Source organism: Cornus florida, unplaced genomic scaffold (assembly GCF_030987335.1).
Source record: "Cornus florida cultivar Cherokee Brave unplaced genomic scaffold, ASM3098733v1 CherokeeBrave_3.0.0_Hap2_Chr11, whole genome shotgun sequence".
NCBI lineage: Eukaryota > Viridiplantae > Streptophyta > Magnoliopsida > Cornales > Cornaceae > Cornus > Cornus florida.
Genome location: NW_026775581.1, coordinates 106901777 through 106922608, shown reverse-complemented (window position 1 = coordinate 106922608; position 20832 = coordinate 106901777). Strand labels below are relative to the sequence as shown.

The following is a 20832-nucleotide window of genomic DNA, read 5'->3' as shown; positions in this document are numbered from 1 at the left end:
TGTTCTTGCCTATGTTTCGACCTTTGAGAAGGAATTTTGGAGTCTACACATAAAAAAAACAAGCTGATTACAATCCCACTATATTTATTGTATTTGGCTCCAACTTTTTAATATACTCGAGGATGGAGTGACTTTTTCCAAGCGATCAAGCATGTCCAAATAGCGAGACCCAATCGCTTACCAACTTGTTATTTAAAAAAAGAGAATTCTTAGATCAGGTTCACCAAAGCTACAAAGTAGATCACTGTATAGTGTATTTCTTTAACTAAATACTAAAATCATGCAACTTGAAGACTCAAATGTGGCTATAATATTTATAGTGATAAAGCTATCTCAAGCACTGTATTATTTTTATACAGGGATACATCTTGGCAAAGGGAAATCATCATTGACTTTGAATGGTTCTACTACTCTCTCGCATGGTGGCCATGTTCCTTCTCCAGTTGAGACTAGGAAGGTGTGGCGCCACTTTCATTCAGCTAATAATCTCTCCTGGTAATGACTACTAATAATCATTAGTGGTTAATGATTTTTAATTGTTGAGTGAGTTATCCATGAACAAATTAGATAATGGTTATGCTCATCAGAACATGCTTTTTACCGTTGCACCAACTGAATGTGAAAAATGAAAAAGAATAGAATAAAAATCTATTACTTTAAAGTTCAGCAATGTCTTCACTCTTTAATATGGAATGTCTGAACATACCTGTGAATTTTTGCAAGCTCCTGTTTTGCTTTAAATTTTGTGGAATAAAATACAAAAAGTCGTTTTCTGGTGGACGAAGACTAAAGAATGTATTTAATGGGTGAGCTTGCAAAAATTAATGTTTTTGCATGTTTCTTTGGCAAAAAAAGACTAGAAAACAAACATTTTTTGTTATAGAATATTACATGTAAATCTGTTGACTATTAGGATATAGAATAATAAAATGCAAGTCAAGCCAATTAAAATAATCTTCCGAAGTGGTTATTATGATCAAAAGATCTTAAAAGGACCTGCAGCCAATCTGGCCTAAAAGATCATAACTTCAAGAACAGTCATGCTCTTGTGGCTCTTCCATTCTTCTTCACCTCACCACAACAGCCACCACATGCCCTCTGCCTTTGGCTGCTTCTGTTTGGATGTCTTCTTAACAATTGTGATCCTTTCTTCTTTTTCCAATCCCTGCCATGGCTCCTGCAATCAGCTCGATCGCGATTCTCTCTTATCATTCTCTCTCAACATTTCTCCTCCCTTGAATTGGTCTTCTGTGATTGACTGCTGTGTCTGGGATGGTGTTTCTTGTGATGGTAATGATCAGGTGATCTGTTTAACGCTGCCCTTTAAAGGCCTCCACGGACTGATCTCTCCTTCTATTGCAAACATCAGTCATCTCTCTCAACTCAATCTCTCACACAATTGGCTCTCAGGTTCTCTCCCTGCTGGCTTCTTCACATCCTTGAATCAACTTGACACCATTGACTTGAGCTATAACCGGCTTTCTGGACCGTTGCCATCATCTGATAGCTTGCCTATTGCCACACACACACTCGATTTATCCAGCAACCACTTTAATGGGACAATCCAGTCTTCATTTCTCCAGCCTGCATCCAATTTGCTGAGTTTCAATATCAGCAATAACAGCTTCACTGGCACAATACCTTCCTCTATCTGCAGTATTTTCCCGTCTGTCCAGCTTCTTGATTTCTCCTCCAATGATTTCAGTGGTGAATTTCCCCAAGGAATTGGAAATTGTTCCGAACTGCAGGTCTTCCGGGCAGGTTTCAACCATCTTGCAGGACTGCTTCCAGATGATATTTACAGCACTGTGCAGCTGCGAGAACTCTCATTACCTGCTAATAAGCTGTGTGGATCCATTGATGATCGCATTGTTAACCTTACTAACCTTGCAATCCTTGAACTCTTTGGCAACGAATTTACTGGCATGATCCCTCAGGATATTGGGAAGCTCTCCAAGCTGGAACGGCTGCTCCTTCACTTTAACCATTTGAATGGCACTGTGCCTCCATCTCTGATGAATTGTGTCAATTTGACAACCTTAAATTTAAGGGTCAACTCCTTTGAAGGTGAGCTCTCCACACTTGATTTCTCCAAACTCCTCCAACTTAACACAATTGACCTTGGAAACAATAACTTCACTGGTAGCCTGCCAGGAAGCCTTTTCTTGTGCAAGTCACTATCTGCAATTCGACTGGCCGGTAACCGGCTAGAGGGACAGATTTCTCCTGACATGCTTGCATTACAATCTCTGTCTTTTCTCTCAATTTCCAATAATAGTTTAACAAATTTCACGGGAGCAATCAAGATTCTGATGGGTTGCAAGAACCTCAGCACCGTCATCCTCTCAAAGAACTTCTTTGGTGAAGCAATGCCAGATGATGAAAGCATAGTAGCTTTGGGAGGATTTCAAAATCTCCAACTTCTCAGCCTAGGTGGCTGCAGGTTCACCGGGCAAATTCCTGCTTGGCTGGCGAAGCTCAAGAAGCTAGAGGTTGTGGACCTATCTCAGAATCAATTCACAGGCTCAATTCCAAGTTGGTTGGGAACTCTTCCAAACCTCTTCTACTTAGACTTGTCCAGTAACTCCCTATGGGGAAACTTCCCCAAGGAACTTACTGAACTGCCAAGTCTAGCATCTCAAGAAGGTGGCGATCAAGTAGACCGGAGTTATCTAGAGTTGCCTGTCTTTATTCAGCCCGATAATGCTTCCGATATGCAATATAATCAGCTCTCCAACGTGCCGCCAGCAATATATCTGGGAAGCAACAACCTCAATGGCACGATACCTGGTGAAATCGGCCGGTTGAAGTTTATTCATGTGTTGGATCTCAGTAATAACAATTTCTGTGGCAATATTCCAGACCAAATATCTCACCTCACTAACTTGGAAAAGCTAGACCTCTCTGGAAACCATTTGTCTGGCGAAATCCCAGCATCACTGAATAATCTCAATTTCTTGTCTGCGTTAAGCGTGGCAAACAACAACCTTCAAGGACCGATACCATCAGGAGTCCAGTTTGATACTTTTAGCAGTTCCAGCTTTGATGGGAATCCAGGATTGTGTGGTTCAGTTCTGCATCGTCCTTGCTCTGTCCAACCAGGATCTTCACATCCTCTACATCCTCCTGCACCTGAAGGAAGCCGAGAACATAAAATCATATTTGGACTCAGCTTTGGCACCTCTTTTGGGATTAGCCTTAGTGTGACCGTGGTAACATTAGGGATGTTGTCCAGGAGGAAAATAAGTGGAAACTGTTTCTTTCAATTCTAATCAATTCTAATCCTGGCTGGAACAATGACCAAAGTTGGCAAGGATACCTGTGTTGGTAGCAGTCTAGTAATAGTTGTTTTTGTTTTTCGTTAGTCGGGTGTGTCGAATAAAATGAAGAAATAAAGTTATTAGATGTACATCAGTAATTGGAGCATTGAAACCTTTTAAGAGTGTTGAATGCTTGATACTCATTCCTATCTCCTGTAAAGAGTAGGAAGGTGAGATCTTACCAGCTTTAATGGCACTACCCCAGCAATTTCTCTGAATTTTCTGGGAAAATAAATGAGAAATGAATTAAAAACTAAATAATGTCTTCACTGGGTTAACTTGCCCAAACTAATATAAACAATACTAGTACAATGCAGATTGATTATTGTGGAAAGAAATCATTTGTGATCCTCTTATATGATTACAATTGGTTATAATACGAAAACTCTTGACTTGCCATCCAATTTGGGATGTCTTTTAACTTATCAAAATGTGTCCGCCATAAATCAAATCTGTTACAATTTTAAAACCTAAAACAATTTACTAATACATACAACAAGTCAAGCCCGTTATAATATCCTCCCGGAGTTGTTATATTCGTAAGCGGCCAACCTGGTTTATCTCTAGTCACCCTTTTTTAATTTTCACCATGCATAGCACCACATACACTTTCTCCTCGTTTGATCGTTTATTTTGGCATTTTCACGAGCAGATGGTGGAACTAACAAACAACAAAAATATGTATACTAAAGAACACAACAATTGGTGATTACACACAAATCACTTTGAGTTCGGTCTTTTTTTAATGAATTGGGACAAAATAATTTAATTGTTTTTCCTCCCTGTCAGGAAGAAACAAAACTACAAAACACGCTAAAAAATATATATATATATATATATACCTTGAATCTTTGTTCAAATATTTCCTAGTTAAAATTATTGTCAAAAAAGTCTTGATCTTTTTTGAGGTTTGTTCAAATATCTCACCCCAAAACTATTGTCAAAATAGTTTGACTTCTTTTGAAATCTGTCAAAATAAATCTTTGACACCTTTTAAGGTTTGTCCAAATTTTTATACGTTAATAGATGAAATATTTTTTAATGTCCAAATTGCCCTTAAATGAGAGAAAATGACTCAAATTACCTTGTTAGAATATCAAATGATCATTTCAACCAAATTTAATTGGACAAAACTACCTTTTTTTAAATTAAAAAAAAAAAAAAAAATCCATCATTTTGGATTGTTTTTGCCGAGTTGAAAATATTTTTTTTGTGGGCAGTCAAATACAATTTTTGAGCAAGTGATTTGTTGATGAATGAAAGGATGAATTATTTTTAACTAATGTCTATTTTGTTGAATTATATAAATTATTTGTTAAATACTATGTTTTGACATGAAGATGTTGAAATGATTATTTAATATACTAATAAGGTCATTTGAGTCATTTTATTTTTTCACTTAATGGTAGTTTAAGTATTTATAAAATATTCCATTTACAGAATTAACTATGACTAACGTCAGGAAATTTGGACAAAAGCCAAGGAGTGGCAAGGACTAATTTGATAATAAATTCAGCAGTGGGATATTTGAACAAATATCAGAAGAGGTGAGTATTTCACCCACCCAAAAACGAAAGATCCGAATTAATGGAAATTGTGACCCACGCTAGCCCAATATTCCAAACTGGATCAGAAGACTTGGACTGACAGGCCCATTTGGCAATGACCCTTTGGGGCCCACCCTAAAGACAGATCCATCCCATGGCAAGGATTTGTTTGAAGGTTTTAGAGACGGGGCTTGGTTTCTTGCTAGAATTAATGCCGACATCGGAAATGCTAGATAGTCGTCGGAGAATCTTGATGACAGTTTTTTTTGGTAGTTGGGTTTTGATACTTACTCCTAAAGTTTGTTTCTGATCATATGCTTTAAAGCAAAAATCATAAAAAAGTGGAGTGAATAAATTGGGGTAATCGGTTTGATGGGGTGGTTTGGTTTACATGTAGTTAGATATCAAAATCAAAATCTTTTTATAATTATAATGAAGAAGCGAAGCTTCCCAGCATCTTCACCGTCTTTGCTCATGCCGCCCACTGTAAGTCATCTCTTTCATCTTTTTCTCTCTCAAGCCGCCCAGAACAAATACTTTCTGTCTTGCTCAATGTCTTCATTGGATCCGGCCACACCTCCGGCACACGTATATATGCACAAGTATTTGTATAAATCTTGTGGATTTACCACTAGAATTGAATTATCTAGTTCTCAGTTGGTTTCTACACTTCTGCTTTGACCAAATCGGTGAATTTGATTCGAAATAGAAACCCTTTCAGCTCAAATCAATTAATCACGGGCAACTCAACTTAGTAGTTTCTCTTCCAAGTTTTCTGTATTTCTTTCTTTCCATTCATTTATACATAATTTATGTGCTTCATTGTTTTATCGTACTATTAGGTTCTCTGAACATGTAAATTGCAGTGTCCTATGCTATACTAGAGTTTTGTGGGTTGCTTGAGTTGGCTCACTGTTTGAATTTGTTATTGGATGTTTTATTCTATTCATATGCTTAGTGAATTAACCCAGTTAACTGTTGTGGAATTGCTTGGTTTTTGTTGCAATTTGAATGCATTCCACTGGAATGTAACATAGAGAAACGAGTGCTACTTTTCAAGTATGTTTTAGGAAATTATGTCTTTTTTTAAAGGTGATTTTAGTGTCTTTTTAAAAATTTGTGCTCAATTATTTGCTTGTGGTGCAATAAATACACGATGGCACAAAATCAATGAACAATCAGCCAAAGCACACAGAGAACCTGTGGTCTTACGTTGCTCCATAAAATACTATGATTACAGGGGACAGGGGGATCAACAATCAACTATGAAAAATAAAGTGTACCAAATGTGGGTTTTTTGTAACGAAGTTGATAATAAATGCTATTAAGGAGATATATCTCACACAACAATATAGACCTGGAGGGATGAATGGGAGGAAGGAGGAGAAGCAGACAATTCTAAGGGATTACAGGGGAAGCCAGGAAGATCCAAGTGCCATGCCAGGAATTTTAGGCTATTTAGTATGTTTGGTTAAGGACTTGGTTAATGCCAAATGGTGCGTTCTTTCTGTGGGTATTAACCGAAGTCTATGAGATTAGGTCATCACCACCTCAGTCTTCTTTTTACTGGCCATTCGACCAAATCCTCTCCTTCCATCAGTGTTTATGGCAGAGTTATTAAATGGCTCCTGCTAGTCATTAAATAGCGATGGCCATACATTAAATGTTGGGGGCTGGTCATTTAATGTGCTCGGCCTTAGCTAAGGTTTTCACCAACATGACGGTTGACGCATGATCATCCATCCCTTAGATTGGGTCAAGTATCTGTGTGCTTTGACGAACTCTGTTTTCTCATCCTCCAATCCAAGATCCTCCAAGCCTCTCAGATGATTTTGAAGAGGCTGACACTCTTAACTCAAAGGTTTGTCCACCGTAGAAACTGTTCAGGTTTCGAGTGGCTCGAGGCTTATCAGTGGGAAAGAGGTTCTTGAGCATTTTAGATGACTTGAGGCTTATCTATGAGGAAGAGGTCCTTGAGTATTTTGGGTGACTCGAGACTTATTTGTGGAAAAGAGATTCTCGAGTTTTGAAGTTAATTTGTGGAGAAGATATCCCTGAGTCTAAGGCTTATTTGTACGGAAGAGGTCCTTCAGCCTCATCCGCTCGAAGTTTATTTTCATGAAAGAGCTCCTTGAGCTTGCATCCTGCCATCCTTTGAGGCTTATCTGTGAGAAAGAAAACCTCGGTTTATATGTGGGGAAGAGTTCGTTCGTATCTATCGAGATCTATCTGTTGGAAAGAACTACTCGAAGTGGGTTGAGGATTATCTATAGGGAAGATTCCTTGATGTTGTGGCCTTTTGACTATTTTGACTTTTCATTTGCTTGTGTGGCATGTGCCAAGTTGGCAGCACCTGGGGTACACCTACAATAATAACACGAAATCATTGAACTCATACTTATGTTACATCACAAACTTCTCTTTGTCTCTTTCTGATTTTTCTTTTGGCCTAAGAGGTTATATATGACCAATACGGTTAATTTTACAATAGACTAGTCTTGCATTGACTCTGAAGAAATTTGATCAATCCATTTGGTGTTCAGTGGACAATGCTTAACTAGTTGGTCCGTCTTTCCATTAGTGGAGCACTTATTGGTGCTGCCTCGATCAATCGGGCTGTTGCTTTGAATGGTTAATAACTTCTTGGATGGTCCTCGACTAATCAGGTTTAACAATGACGAACAGTTTCAAACAAGAACCTCTGCTTCAGGAAACTCCCTTTCTGGTGTCCCAACCAAATACAAGACAATTATGCCTTGATTTCTATATACATAAGCCACCTTGAAAATTATGTTGTCATCTCCTACTGTTAGCCCCTTGACGGTACCTACCATGGTGCGATTACACATGGCATTTCTTTACATCCTATTTGCTGGTAGGAGTGTGTCACAATTCTTCACAATTGCTAAAATGAATTTTAAGTCCAAGCAATTTAAGTTTCTACCGGAATTGGCTTCATTAACATAAAAGTCATATTCCAAAGGGAAAGTTTGATGGTAGTATCTCTCCTAAAGGTGTTAACTCTACTAATCAAAATTCATATAAAAAATAGTCAAATTAAATGCTAATTTAGTTGATCCTACATCTCACTTCCATTTAAGGAGCAATGACATAATCTTTGAACTAATATATAAGGCAAAAAATCATAGCTATACAAGGTAATGATATACTGGAATTCGCTAATATTGTTGAAAATTTAATATTCTTTGACCTTGTCATCTACCTTGTATAGCTACAAACAGGTTGATAGATTGCAGCATATGCCACGAAGAACCCCGATCCTCTTCGGTACAATTTTTTGTACTGTACTTTACTGTGAATATGTAACATCATTACATCGAAAATGCAACACCATTAAATCGAGCATGCAACAACAACGTAAAGTGTTGCATTCTCAAAGGAAAGTGGTTGCAGTGTTGATATGTTGCATCTTCGAAGTAAATGTGTTGCATCTCGATGTAATGGTGTTGCATATGCACTTGAAAGTACCGTGTACTAGAAGGATCCTGATTCATCCCATGAATGATGGCTGCATTTTTGCAGCTGTTACACTACTATAACGTATAAGCACAACAATAATATATATACACACAGGGTTAATTGCAAAAAATTGAGAGAGAGAGAGAGACAGCAAGGAGAATGGAGTTGAAGAGAATAAGGAGAGAAGAGGGAATGGATAAGGGAATTTTCATCTGAGGTTGTCCTTCTTATATTTTGTTCTTTGCCTAGTTTAGATCTAGGTACAGAACAAAAAAAGGAAAAGATTAAAATCATACCAGTTAGTCTTGAGTACAGAAAGCTTAGATTGTAAATCTAAGGACGAATCTCAAGTTTTTGGTGTTTAAACTTGTATATCTGAAGGTTGGAGGGCAGAAATGAGCAAGAAGGGGAGAACACTGGCTACTTAAGCCAGCTGCCAAAAACTACACCTTTGACTGGTGTCTTGGTTGAGTGAGCATGAGACTTCTGCGGTTTTTTGTTCACCTGAGATCTTGACTTGACTATTACTTGGTTGAGTTGGCCGAGTCGAAAAAAAGGTGGTTGTGCCTAGTAAATTCACACTTCTCTTTCTTGATGTTAAGGTGTCGATGTGTTAAAAGTGATTTATTTGTGAGAAGGTGGAGGTTGCACAAGTTAAGTTTAAAATCCAAGGGGGCCTTTTAAGTTGGTTTGGTCATGTGCAACGAGTGGGTATATTGTGATTTAGATGAAAGATTATCAATGGAATGCACAAAAGAAAATGGGTCAAAGTGGAATGCGAAAAAGGATATGGATCGAGGCAAGTAAGAACATACTTGATGGCCTATTATCTTATGATATCATCCTCTCTCAGATGGTGGATACTGCTGATTTTTCAGATCTTTCTAGACCTGATGTCTTTTCTTTTCAAGCGCAATAAGATGGATTCTTAGAGTATAACCTGTTGGGCACATCTTTTCCTATATTTCCTACCCCAAAATCACTTTGTATAACTTTTAAGTCATATCATTTTTATTCTTTCATACAAAGTCAATGGACAATGCTGATAGATGCTTGCTAAAACTGTAGCAGCATTCCTATTCCTAATCTAAAATGGGTTATTTTAAATGTTAAAAAACATGAGGTCTCAGTTACAACTTACATTGGTATGTTAATGCTTTTGAAATTTCATATATGAGACAGTAATCCCTAAAAGGGGGGAACCCTATTAAAGAAAGAAAATCTTCCTACCCAGGAGTTGAGGTAGATGATAAGCGCACCAGCGGATTCTCGTCAGTTGTCACTTTATTCCTTCTCAATCTGGTAGTACTCTTTCTACCACGCAGGCTTTCAGAAGCTACTGCTACTGGATGGGGAATGAATCAAGCACACGAGATTTAGCCATTATTAGATGCAGGCGCTTTCTTAGTACGGGATTCTATTGCAATGATAACTTAATATGCGACTGTTAACTTCTATATCTTAGTCCAGTTGATCTTGTAGTAAATTTGCCATTATCCTTCCCCTGATTGAGGAGATTCCTGTGTGTGGCTCGTGATGTTAACAGAAGTTATTTACCCACCAATAAGAAAAAAAATAAAAATTTAATGACCGTATTTTTTTGTTCTAGAGGTTAATATTTGAGTTCATTTTTTATACCTTTGCAGAGGTATGACATTCCTTGATGTCCTAGTTATCATCTCTGGTTATAGTGACACCAAATTTTGCGATCATGTACCAAATTTGTTCAATCAATTGGTGTCAACAAATTTATCTTGTTGAAATGAGTAATTTTTTCCATTAGTTGAGGTCCTCATAATTTTTTATTGTAGAGTCCTGAGTTAATGTAAATGTATTAGAAATTCAGAATTTATAAAGTGCCACAGGCTGCTTTGTTGAGCTTGTATTACTTTATATAACTACCATGGGTGGTACAGATTATCTATGCATGCAGATGGAACCTACAGAAGGGAAGATGGACCATGAATCTGATGAGGAGATCCTTTTAGCTCAGCAAAAACCAGAAATGAAATGCATAGCTCTGACTTTGAGACATCTCATATTGGTTCCTTTGCAAACATGACCAACTTATGGGTCTTTAAGCAGATGGTGATCAGAACTGCCAGGAGTATGTTCACTATCCTAATAAAAAATATTATCATGTTACTACCTTTTGGGCCCCTGGTGATATTGCTGCACTTTTACAGGAAAGCATGTAAGAAGTTTATCTCTCAGTCCTCATTTTCCTATTTGCATCTATCTGGAAAAGAATGTCGCGGAAAGGAAACAGTAGAGGGGATATATTGGTGAGCAAATGACATTTTGTATGATTATGTGGCAAGTGGCTTGATGTTCACAAATCATATCACTTAACTTTGTTCAAGCCTCATTTATTCGTGATGCCTCTGTTCTTGGGTTTTAATCCTTTGAATGTACTTCTCATATCATAGGGTTGGGTCTTCTTATTCAGCTTACTGGGCCTTGCACCTTTAGATGAGCCGCTAGGTTATGTAACTCAGTAAGTGTTAGCTTTTCAAATTAAAATGTTGCATCCCATTGTGTTGTTTAGCTCTCTTTCCTTTGGACATACTAATTCACTTGCTCACCTGCACTCTGTTGCAGGCAGCTTGCATGTTATACCGGACCTACGGTATACTTAATATTTTTCTGTGTGATGTTTAATGAGAAAGAGATATGCTAAACAAGCAGTCAATATTATACCTTGAGTGTATAACTGTAATGGCTTTAATTGCCTTGAAATTGAAGAGAAGTCAATATTGTGTCTTCATATCGGCTAAAGTGCACTTATAACTGCAAATGCTTAATGTATTAAGAGCATGAGATGGCACTAAAATTTGAAGTAGGTCTTGAAAATCATGTGGGGTAGAGGAATATGGGTATTAGGGGCTAGCAATTTTTATTTGAGTAACTATTAATTTACTCAACTCAACTCAACAAAGCTTTTTTCTAAGTTGTTGGGGTTGGCTACATGATTTTTTCCCCCCCAACCCTCCTCCCTTTTTCAGGCTTTGGGACTGGCTGTGTAAAGATGAGCAATAAACATGACACGGGCAGAGAGAAATCAGCTCATCTCATGGGATTAGAGTAATCAATATTAAGCCCTTATTTGGTCTATAATATCTATTTTGTTAATACTAAAAGTATCATTAACTAATGACAGACCAAAGACATGGAAGATCAGTTATTTTTCTACTGAACTTGAGAAGAGTGGGAAGAATTTTGGGGGTTCATTTATTTTAATTGCACAATTATTGTCTTAAACTTTAGTGAGATACCTAGCTTCCTTTTGGAATTACATCAGAAACATTGACTATTTCTTCGGGCTACATTATTTATTTATTTATCAAGGACCAGTTTGTCCCTATTGATTTATATGCCAAGATGCTGAACTGTTTCTTTTTAGTTTATGACTTGATAATTGATTTTTCCATTCCCTGGGAAGGGATATCAAACTATTTCAAAGGTTTGATGCTTATTCTAGCTATCTCATTGTCGCTGCCAGTTTCTTTATACACGTTGACCCTTCAAATGGTAAGTCTTGATAAACATAGTTTTGATTCTTTTGACCCATTGGAAAATAGGGAGCTTGTAATGTTTAACTACAATACTTACATTCTGTGTAATTGCTCTTCTTCTCAGAAGTCATGATTTGTTGAATTGTTACCCCTGTCGGTTGTGTGTGTGTGTGGAGGGGGAGGGGGGAGAGACAAGGGTTGTATTTACAAACCACTATGTAGTAGCACCACAAAAGCAAAAGGAAGTAGAAGAAGAGACGGTACAATTGATATGCTCTGATAACAATTGAAAATGCATTAGGGACCGTTACCTGAGGCTCTGATATGTCAGAGTGTGAGCTGTGAATTAGGTCTTGTGCATATTAGTTGTCAACTAATAACTTTTTGAATTACCGTTAATCATTGTTTAAAATCCAGTTAATTAGTTTGATTGTCTAAATTGCAATCATATAAACATATAAAGCATTCAATAAAATAAAACAAAGACACAATATCTTTTAATATAGAAAATCATAAGTAGGAAAAAACCACGAGAGCTAATCCAGACAAACAAAAATCATTATGCTAGAAAGTGAGTACAACCCAAGCTAACAGACTTTACTACAAGAAACCCTTCGTTACCTTTTGACACAGAAAATTACAGACTTTCTCCCAAAAGTTTCCAGGTCATCCTTCTTGCTTTTCAAAAATATCCGCTCCTTACGAATCTGCTTCTCAAGCGATTTCAAGTCCCAACCACTTGTCGTTCGGTCTTGTTCTCAATGAACCACTCGGTTGATGCTCAGATAGATTTTCTCAGTTCAGCTCCTTACTTTGTTATCTCAATCACGTATAATATGGTAATCTATGAAGAACCCTAGATTGATTCCCGGAGCTTTCTTTATAAATATTAATTTTCACAATAACATTTAAGGATTTCAAAATTTCTGTAAGAGAAACCCTAAATTGACTATAACCCTATAGTGAATATAGGAGATCCATGTAGTATGGGAGTGAAATCCTTTTAGAATTCTGATTTGAGAGAGTTTGCATAAAAGTGTGTCTGCATGGTTCTATTGATTGAGTCTTCAATTGACACTCACTGGACAAGCTTTGATCAGTTGACACATTGATCGAAGCATTCTGGATTTCAAAAATACATTTCTGGAAAAATCTGGATCGATGGACCATTTTAATTGAGGTATACTGTTTTTTTTTTTTTTTTTTTAGAGTAATGATAGAAAACCCGAAATAAAATAAGCGAAATATCCCCAAATCCTATGTGGCTATGCCACTTCAATTTCTCATACCCCACGCAACTCCACCGTCTCTCTCCTCTTTTGCCGGCATGACCAACACTCAAAATTCTGGTTGTTTCTCTCTCTAAAACCTCTCTTTTTGTCTCTACCCTCCTCCATTACCTCACCACATCCATACTTGACTAGCATAATTTTTCTTCCTCTTTATCTCTCTAAATCTGACAAAAACAATCTTGGATTTTAGGGTCTTCGACTATGTGAATGTTGTGAACTATAATGGTGGGTACTGTGTGTTTGACTGAACCCTAGGATCTTTGGTACTGGTACGAACCCTAGAAGGTCTCCTCTATTACCTTCTAAGGTCGACAATGGTACCGCTGGCAATTAGAGACCTAAGTCGATAGAACTCTCCTCTATGTACATGTCTTCTACTTCTTCAACTTCAACAACTTCATCCACGGCCATGTCTTCCAATTCGTCTTCTTCGGGGCAGCTAATCACGTTTCAGCCTAATACGTAGTTCAAAGCCGGCAAGTTTTCAGAAGCGACAAGCTATTGAGCACTACAACGCAGAGTTTGTCAGTTTCGTATCAAGGAGAGTCATATTCACTTTCTGTTAGTAAAGGTCCGCCGGAGAGAAGGAAGCCGGCGATGCCGGTGAGGATCAGACAGAGAATTCGAACTCTGTTGATTAGCATCGGTGGTAAAAAAGTGAATTATCTAGGTAGGAGTTTGGATTGTACTGATGAGATGAAGAGAAAAAGAAATTGGGTGGAGTTTGGATTGAATTGATGAGAAGAAGAAATTAGGTGGAATTTGATTTGTACTGATCTCAATTGGAATTTTTTTTTCTCTAACTAAAAAAGTAGTTTTGAGTCTGATGTGGCATAGGCAGATAGAGAAAAAGAGAGGTTTTAGAGAGAGAACCTGCCGGAATTTTGAGTGTTGGGTCATGCCGGCAAAAGAGGAGAGAGACGGTGGAGTTGCGTAGGGTATGAGAAATTGACGTGGCATAGCACATAAGATTCGGGATATTTTGCGTATTTTATTTCGGTTCTCTATCATTACTTTTTTTTTTAATTTCTTATTTTGAAAATCACTTTATAAAAAATTCCAGTTTTGATAAATATGATTAAAACAATATTTTTGAGCATTATAGAGATCAAACCTAGGTCATTATCGGTTTCTGTGATCTCAACTTACCGAAGCTAGATATGTGATTGAGTCTTGAGAGATTTTCAGTATGTATTACGCTAAACTCCATTTCCATCATCTTCGATTCTTCAATGGTTGTAGATAAATGACTACTAATAATACAACTAGGAATTTTTTTTTTTTTTAAAAAAAACTAGGAAAAAAGAATGACTCATAATAATACAACTAGGAATTTTTTTTTCTAAAAAAAAAAACCAGGAAAAAAGAATGACTCATAATAGTTTGACACACTGTACGACCCAGGTTTTGAGTAGGAATATGGCAACACGACTCAAATACCTAAGAAGAAGGAAAACGATCCCTTGCTAATTCAGATTAGGAATTTCCTCCATGACATGACTTTTAGAGGTTCAACTGTATTACAAGGAGCTAAGAAAACAGATTTTGGTCTAGGTATAATGTGTGAAAGTTGGCACCAGTTTTAAGTCTGACATCCTTGAATTAGTTCATCGGCAGCTATTAGATGTTGAAAGATGAAGAAAAAAAAAATTCACCGCCATGAGAGATGAGGCAATTCCACGTACACTGGAAAGTTATCCAAATAGAGTATGGAGAACTGCATGTGCTGAACGATCTCTAACCAGACTCAAATAACTTTAAACTTAGCATATTATTTTCTGATGTATAAAGTTGTAGATTTCTTTGGTGAACCAAATTATCAGAACCTAATCAAAACATTACTTGTAAGCTTCATTGACACCCTAGCCCACCCCTTCTTCAAAACACATGAAATGATTTCTCATTTCTTAATACAAAATCATCGTACTGGAGAAGAAAAAGCATTATAAAATTTTTAGATTTTGAATTTAGAAGCAGCACAATCTTCAGCTTAGCAATTAATGTTTGTTGCTATGGGCTCAAATGCAGATGACAGCTGAATCTTGCAGGATGGCGATAGTAATGCACCACCCACAAATATTTCAAGTTCCTTCACCGTAGATGCATGACACTGTGTATATCTGGAGCTGGTTAAATATTCATTTGTGTTTGTATTTTTCTTCCTAGATCACATAATGAGCAATTTCTTTGTTTTTCTGCAGCCTTGTTCACAATGTTTGATTTTGTACATGTTGATCAACCTGTGTTCTTGTATGTTTGTTGACTTTTGAGAAGGAATTTTGGAGTCCCACCCTAAAAAATAAAAATATATATAAAAAAAAAAAAAAAAAAAAAAAGAAGAAGAAAGAAAAAAAAACAAGCTGAACTCTTGAATGGCTTAATTGTGGATGGAAACACTATTTTAACAAGTGATCCACCATGCCAAAATAACTCAGACCATGCCGCTTACCAACTTGTTTTTTAAAAAGAGAAGTCTTTGATCAGGTTCACCAAAGCTACAAGGTAGAGCACTGTTTAGTATATTTCTTTAACCCTTGATACTAAAATTCTGCAACTGGAAGACTAAAATATAGGTATACTATTTTAATGTTTGTGTAATGTGTGTGTAATGTGTGTATACAGATAAATCTATCTCTAGCATTGTATTATTTTTTTTATACAGGGATGATGCATCCTGGCATGGGGTAATCATCATTGACTTTGAATGGTTCTCCTTACTTTGGTGGTCATGTTCTCTTCTCCAGTTGAGACTAGGAAGGTGTGGTGCCACTTTCATTCAGCTAATAATAATCGTTAGTGGTAAATGATTTTTAATTGTAGAGTGTTTTATCCATTAACAAATTACATAATTTTGTCATCCTTACCAGAATATGATTTCATAGTTTCACCAAGTCTACTAATGGGTAAAAAGGAAAAATAAAATAAAATTAAATTAAATTAAAAAGTTCAACAAAGTCTTCATTCTTCAAAAAAAAACGAAGTCTTCATTCTTCAATATGGAGTGTCTGAACATCCCTGTGCCCAGAAAAATAAGCTCATGTTTTACTTAGAATTTTGTGGAACAAAAGACAAAAAGTCGGTCTTTTTGCTGGATAAAGACTAAAGAAATTCTTTAATGGGTCAACTTGCCAAATATAATATGTTTTTGCAAGTGGTAGAGAAACACTAAAAAACAAATAATTATTTGTTACAGAACATTACATGTTTATACAAAAAAAAAACGAAAAAGATAAAAAGAGGCTAATTACACGGATATCATTGTTATTATAGTAAAATGATGTGATTGGGATTAAAACAGACCAATCGTCTTGTGAATACGATGGATCATTTATGAGTTTTACAAATCTCAGACTTGATTTCAGTAATTTTCAATAATCCAATATAAAACAGACCCAATCGTCTTGTCAATACCATGGGTCATCTTCTCTCAATCACTTCACAAACCGTAGATTAAATCTGTCCACGTTTCAAAATCTAAATGCTCTAGTCATCAAACAAATTATTAGGACATAGAATTATACAACGCTAAGTCAAGCCCATTATAATAATCTTTCCATAGTGGTTAGATTTGGAAGTGAACCACCTTGGTTTATGTTTACTCATGCTCTCTCTCTCTCTCTCTCTCTCTCTCCCTCCTTTGTTCATGTTTATTGTTTACTCTCTCTCTCTCTCCACTTAACACGCTTTCTACCCCACTATGTTGTATGAAACATAAAAAAAAAAATCATATGAAAAGTCCACCAGCCAGCCGCCCCAAAAGTAAACGCTTTATCAGAATTTAGACCCCACCATTTTCATATTGCTTCAAGTTAACATCAACCCCTCTAAACTCTCTCTCTCTCTTGGGAATACTTTAGTCTGAAAAACTTGGACGAAAGGTAGAAAACCCACATGATTCTTGGGAGTTTCTTGCCATCCCCAACTGTTTTCTGTGTTTCTGTTCTAATAATGATCAAAAGATTTTAAACAGCCAATCTGGCCTAAAAGATCATACCTTCAAGAACAGTCATGCTCTTGTGGCTCTTCCATTCTTCTTCACCCCACCACAACAGCCACCACAGGCCGTCTGCCTTTGGCTGCTTCTGTTTGGATGTCTTCTTAACAATTGTGTTCCTTTCTTCTTTTTCCAATCCCTGCCATGCCTCCTGCAATCAGCTCGATCGCGATTCTCTCTTATCATTCTCTCTCAACATTTCTCCTCCCTTGAATTGGTCTTCTGTGATTGACTGCTGTGTCTGGGATGGTGTTTCTTGTGATGGTAATGATCAGGTGATCCGTTTAACGCTGCCCTTTAAAGGCCTCCACGGACTGATCTCTCCGTCTATTGCAAACATCAGTCATCTCTCTCAACTCAATCTCTCACACAATTGGCTCTCAGGTTCTCTCCCTGATGGCTTCTTCACATCCTTGAATCAACTTGACACCATTGACTTGAGCTATAACCGGCTTTCTGGACCGTTGCCATCATCTGATAGCTTGCCTATTGCCACACACACACTCGATTTATCCAGCAACCACTTTAATGGGACAATCCAGTCTTCATTTCTCCAGCCTGCATCCAATTTGCTGAGTTTCAATATCAGCAATAACAGCTTCACTGGCACAATACCTTCCTCTATCTGCAGTATTTTCCCGTCTGTCCAGCTTCTTGATTTCTCCTCCAATGATTTCAGTGGTGAATTTCCCCAAGGAATTGGAAATTGTTCCAAACTGCAGGTCTTCCGGGCAGGTTTCAACCATCTTGCAGGACTGCTTCCAGATGATATTTACAGCACTGTGCAGCTGCGAGAACTCTCATTACCTGCTAATAAGCTGTATGGATCCATTGATGATCGCATTGTTAACCTCACTAACCTTGCAATCCTTGAACTCTTTGGCAACGAATTTACTGGCATGATCCCTCAGGATATTGGGAAGCTCTCCAAGCTGGAACGCCTGCTCCTTCACATTAACCATTTGAATGGCACTGTGCCTCCATCTCTGATGACTTGTGTCAATTTGACAACCTTAAATTTAAGGGTCAACTCCTTTGAAGGTAAGCTCTCCACACTTGATTTCTCAAAACTCCTCCGACTTGTCACAATTGACCTCGGAAACAATCACTTCACTGGTAGCTTGCCAGGAAGCCTTTTCTTGTGCAAGTCACTGTCTGCAATTCGACTGGCCACTAACAAGCTAGAGGGACAGATTTCTCCTGACATACTTGCATTACAATCTCTGTCTTTTCTCTCAATTTCCAATAATAGTTTAACAAATTCCACGGGAGCAATCAAGATTCTGATGGGTTGCAAGAACCTCAGCACCGTCATCCTCTCAAAGAACTTCTTTGGTGAAGCAATGCCAGATGATGAAAGCATATTAGCTTTGGGAGGATTTCAAAATCTCCAAGTTCTAGGCCTAGGTGGCTGCAGGTTCACTGGGCAAATTCCTGCTTGGCTGGCAAAGCTCGAGAAGCTAGAGGTTGTGGACCTATCTCAGAATCAATTCACAGGCTCAATTCCAGGTTGGTTGGGAAATCTTCCAAACCTCTTCTACTTAGACTTGTCGAATAACTCCCTATGGGGAAACTTCCCCAAGGAACTTACTGTACTGCCAAGTCTAGCATCTCAAGAAGGTGGCGATCAAGTAGACCGGAGTTATCTAGAGTTGCCTGTCTTTATTCAGCCCGATAATGCTTCCGATATGCAATATAATCAGCTCTCCAACCTGCCGCCAGCAATATATCTGAAAAGCAACAACCTCAATGGCACAATCCCTAGTGAAATCGGCCAGTTGAAGTTCATTCATGTGTTGGATCTCAGTAATAACAACTTCTCTGGCAATATTCCAGACCAATTATCTAACCTCACTAACTTGGAAAAGCTGGACCTCTCTGGAAACCATTTGTCTGGCGAAATCCCAGCATCACTGAATAATCTCCATTTCATGTCTTCCTTCAGCGTGGCAAACAACAACCTTCAAGGGCCAATACCATCAGGAGGTCAATTCGATACTTTTAGTAGTTATAGCTTTGATGGGAATCCAGGATTGTGTGGTCGAGTTCTGCAGCGTCCTTGCTCTGTTCCACCAGGATCTCCACATCCTTCTGCACTTAAAAGAAGCCCCAAAAAGAAAATCATTATTGGACTCATCCTTGGCATCTGTTTGGGCATTGGCTTTACTGTCACCATGCTAGCATTCTGGATATTGTCCAAGAGAAGAATCCTTCCAGGAAGTGACCCCGGCAGAACTGATTCAGGCACAATCTCGTTTAACTCTACTTCTGGAATATCGATCAAGGATTGCAAAGATGCCAGTCTAGTGGTTGTGTTTCCAGACAACGCTGATGAAATCAAGGATCTCACAATATCTGAGATCTTGAAAGCCACTGACAATTTCAACCAAGCAAACATCATCGGTTGTGGGGGTTTTGGTTTGGTATATAAAGCAACTTTAGCAAATGGGATCAAGGTGGCTGTTAAGAAACTTTCGGGAGATATGGGTCTGATGGAAAGGGAATTCAAAGCAGAGGTGGAAGCTCTATCTACAGCCCAACACAAGAACTTGGTTTCCCTGCAAGGTTACTGTGTGCATGATGGCTTTCGGTTACTAATATATTCGTACATGGAGAATGGAAGTCTGGATTACTGGTTGCATGAAAAGACTGACGGTCCATCCCAACTTGATTGGCCTACTCGATTGAGAATAGCACAGGGAGCAAGCTGTGGGCTGGCTTACATGCACCAGATCTGTGAACCACATATAGTTCATCGGGACATTAAGTCCAGCAACATCCTTCTTGATGAAAAGTTTGAAGCACATGTTGCAGATTTTGGATTGTCCCGTCTCATTCTCCCATACCATACTCACGTCACCACTGAACTTGTTGGTACCCTGGGTTACATTCCCCCCGAGTATAGTCAATCATGGATAGCCACTTTGAGAGGGGACATCTACAGTTTTGGGGTTGTGATGCTTGAGTTGCTCACTGGGAAGAGGCCCATGGAGGTATTCAGGCCAAAGATGTCAAGAGAATTGGTCATCTGGGTGCAGAAAATGAGGAGTGAGGGAAAAAAAGATGAAATTTTTGATCCTCTCCTGAGAGGAAAGGGATTTGAAGAAGAGATGCTACAGGTGCTTGACGTGGCCTGCATGTGTGTCAGCCAGAACCCTTTGAAGAGGCCAACCATTAAAGAAGTAGTTCATTGGCTTAAGAACATACCGGACAACAGGCAGACACCACGATGAAAGCAATAGTATGCACATATAATCTTACAGAGATATGGGTTTTTGTTACATATTTTAATGTCAGTATACATGTATAACTCGTTGGCTGTGCAGGCAATCTTTTGTTTCATGTAAATGGAAAATTATCTAATGACAATGCATAACCGATGTATAAAAAGAAATGATTCAATTTAGAAGACAGGAACTAGCAAAGAAAATAATGATATGAAAAAGTGCCAAAGGATTTATGGAGAGGACTTAATAGTTGGAACAAGGCTATGCTGAGTTGAGTTTAGTAGTGTAAGTTTCATATACTAATTGCTTTTCAGATTCTTAAACCTCTACAACAGCAGATTTTCCTTCATTTGCGCCTGAATTGCAAGTTCAAATGTGTTCATAATCATAAGTAAATTACAAATGTAATATCATGTTTGTCTCAGCTAATAGTCAACAAGGATTTTTTTTTCTCTCT

General features: G+C 37.9%; 2 protein-coding genes and 1 long non-coding RNA gene across 4 annotated transcripts; all 3 read left to right on the top strand.

Annotated features, from left to right (window-relative positions):
• The first annotated feature begins 22 nt into the window (after window positions 1-22).
• LOC132287058 (receptor-like protein 2) lies at window positions 23-3414 on the top strand. Its single transcript, XM_059789532.1, has one exon. It carries the CDS (start codon window positions 1041-1043, stop codon window positions 3270-3272), a length of 2232 nt encoding a protein of 743 aa, XP_059645515.1. The 5' UTR covers window positions 23-1040; the 3' UTR covers window positions 3273-3414.
• Window positions 3415-5058: 1644 nt separating this feature from the next.
• On the top strand, window positions 5059-10788 carry LOC132287060 (uncharacterized). 2 transcript variants are annotated; one of them, XR_009472925.1, is made up of 3 exons: window positions 5059-5353; window positions 10264-10454; window positions 10534-10788. It is a non-coding gene; the product is annotated as an uncharacterized LOC132287060 (long non-coding RNA). The 2 variants fall into 2 exon arrangements; XR_009472926.1 differs by lacking the exon at window positions 5059-5353 and having other exon boundaries at window positions 5360-10454.
• Window positions 10789-16854: 6066 nt separating this feature from the next.
• On the top strand, window positions 16855-20832 carry LOC132287057 (tyrosine-sulfated glycopeptide receptor 1). The gene has a single exon (XM_059789531.1). The coding sequence runs from the start codon at window positions 17163-17165 to the stop codon at window positions 20379-20381; it is 3219 nt and encodes a 1072-aa protein (XP_059645514.1). The 5' UTR covers window positions 16855-17162; the 3' UTR covers window positions 20382-20832.

Coding starts and splice junctions, on each gene's coding strand:
- LOC132287058 (XM_059789532.1), top strand. CDS start 1,041: ATGCTCTTGTGGCTCTTCCATTCTTCTTCACCTCACCACAACAGCCAC.
- LOC132287057 (XM_059789531.1), top strand. CDS start 17,163: ATGCTCTTGTGGCTCTTCCATTCTTCTTCACCCCACCACAACAGCCAC.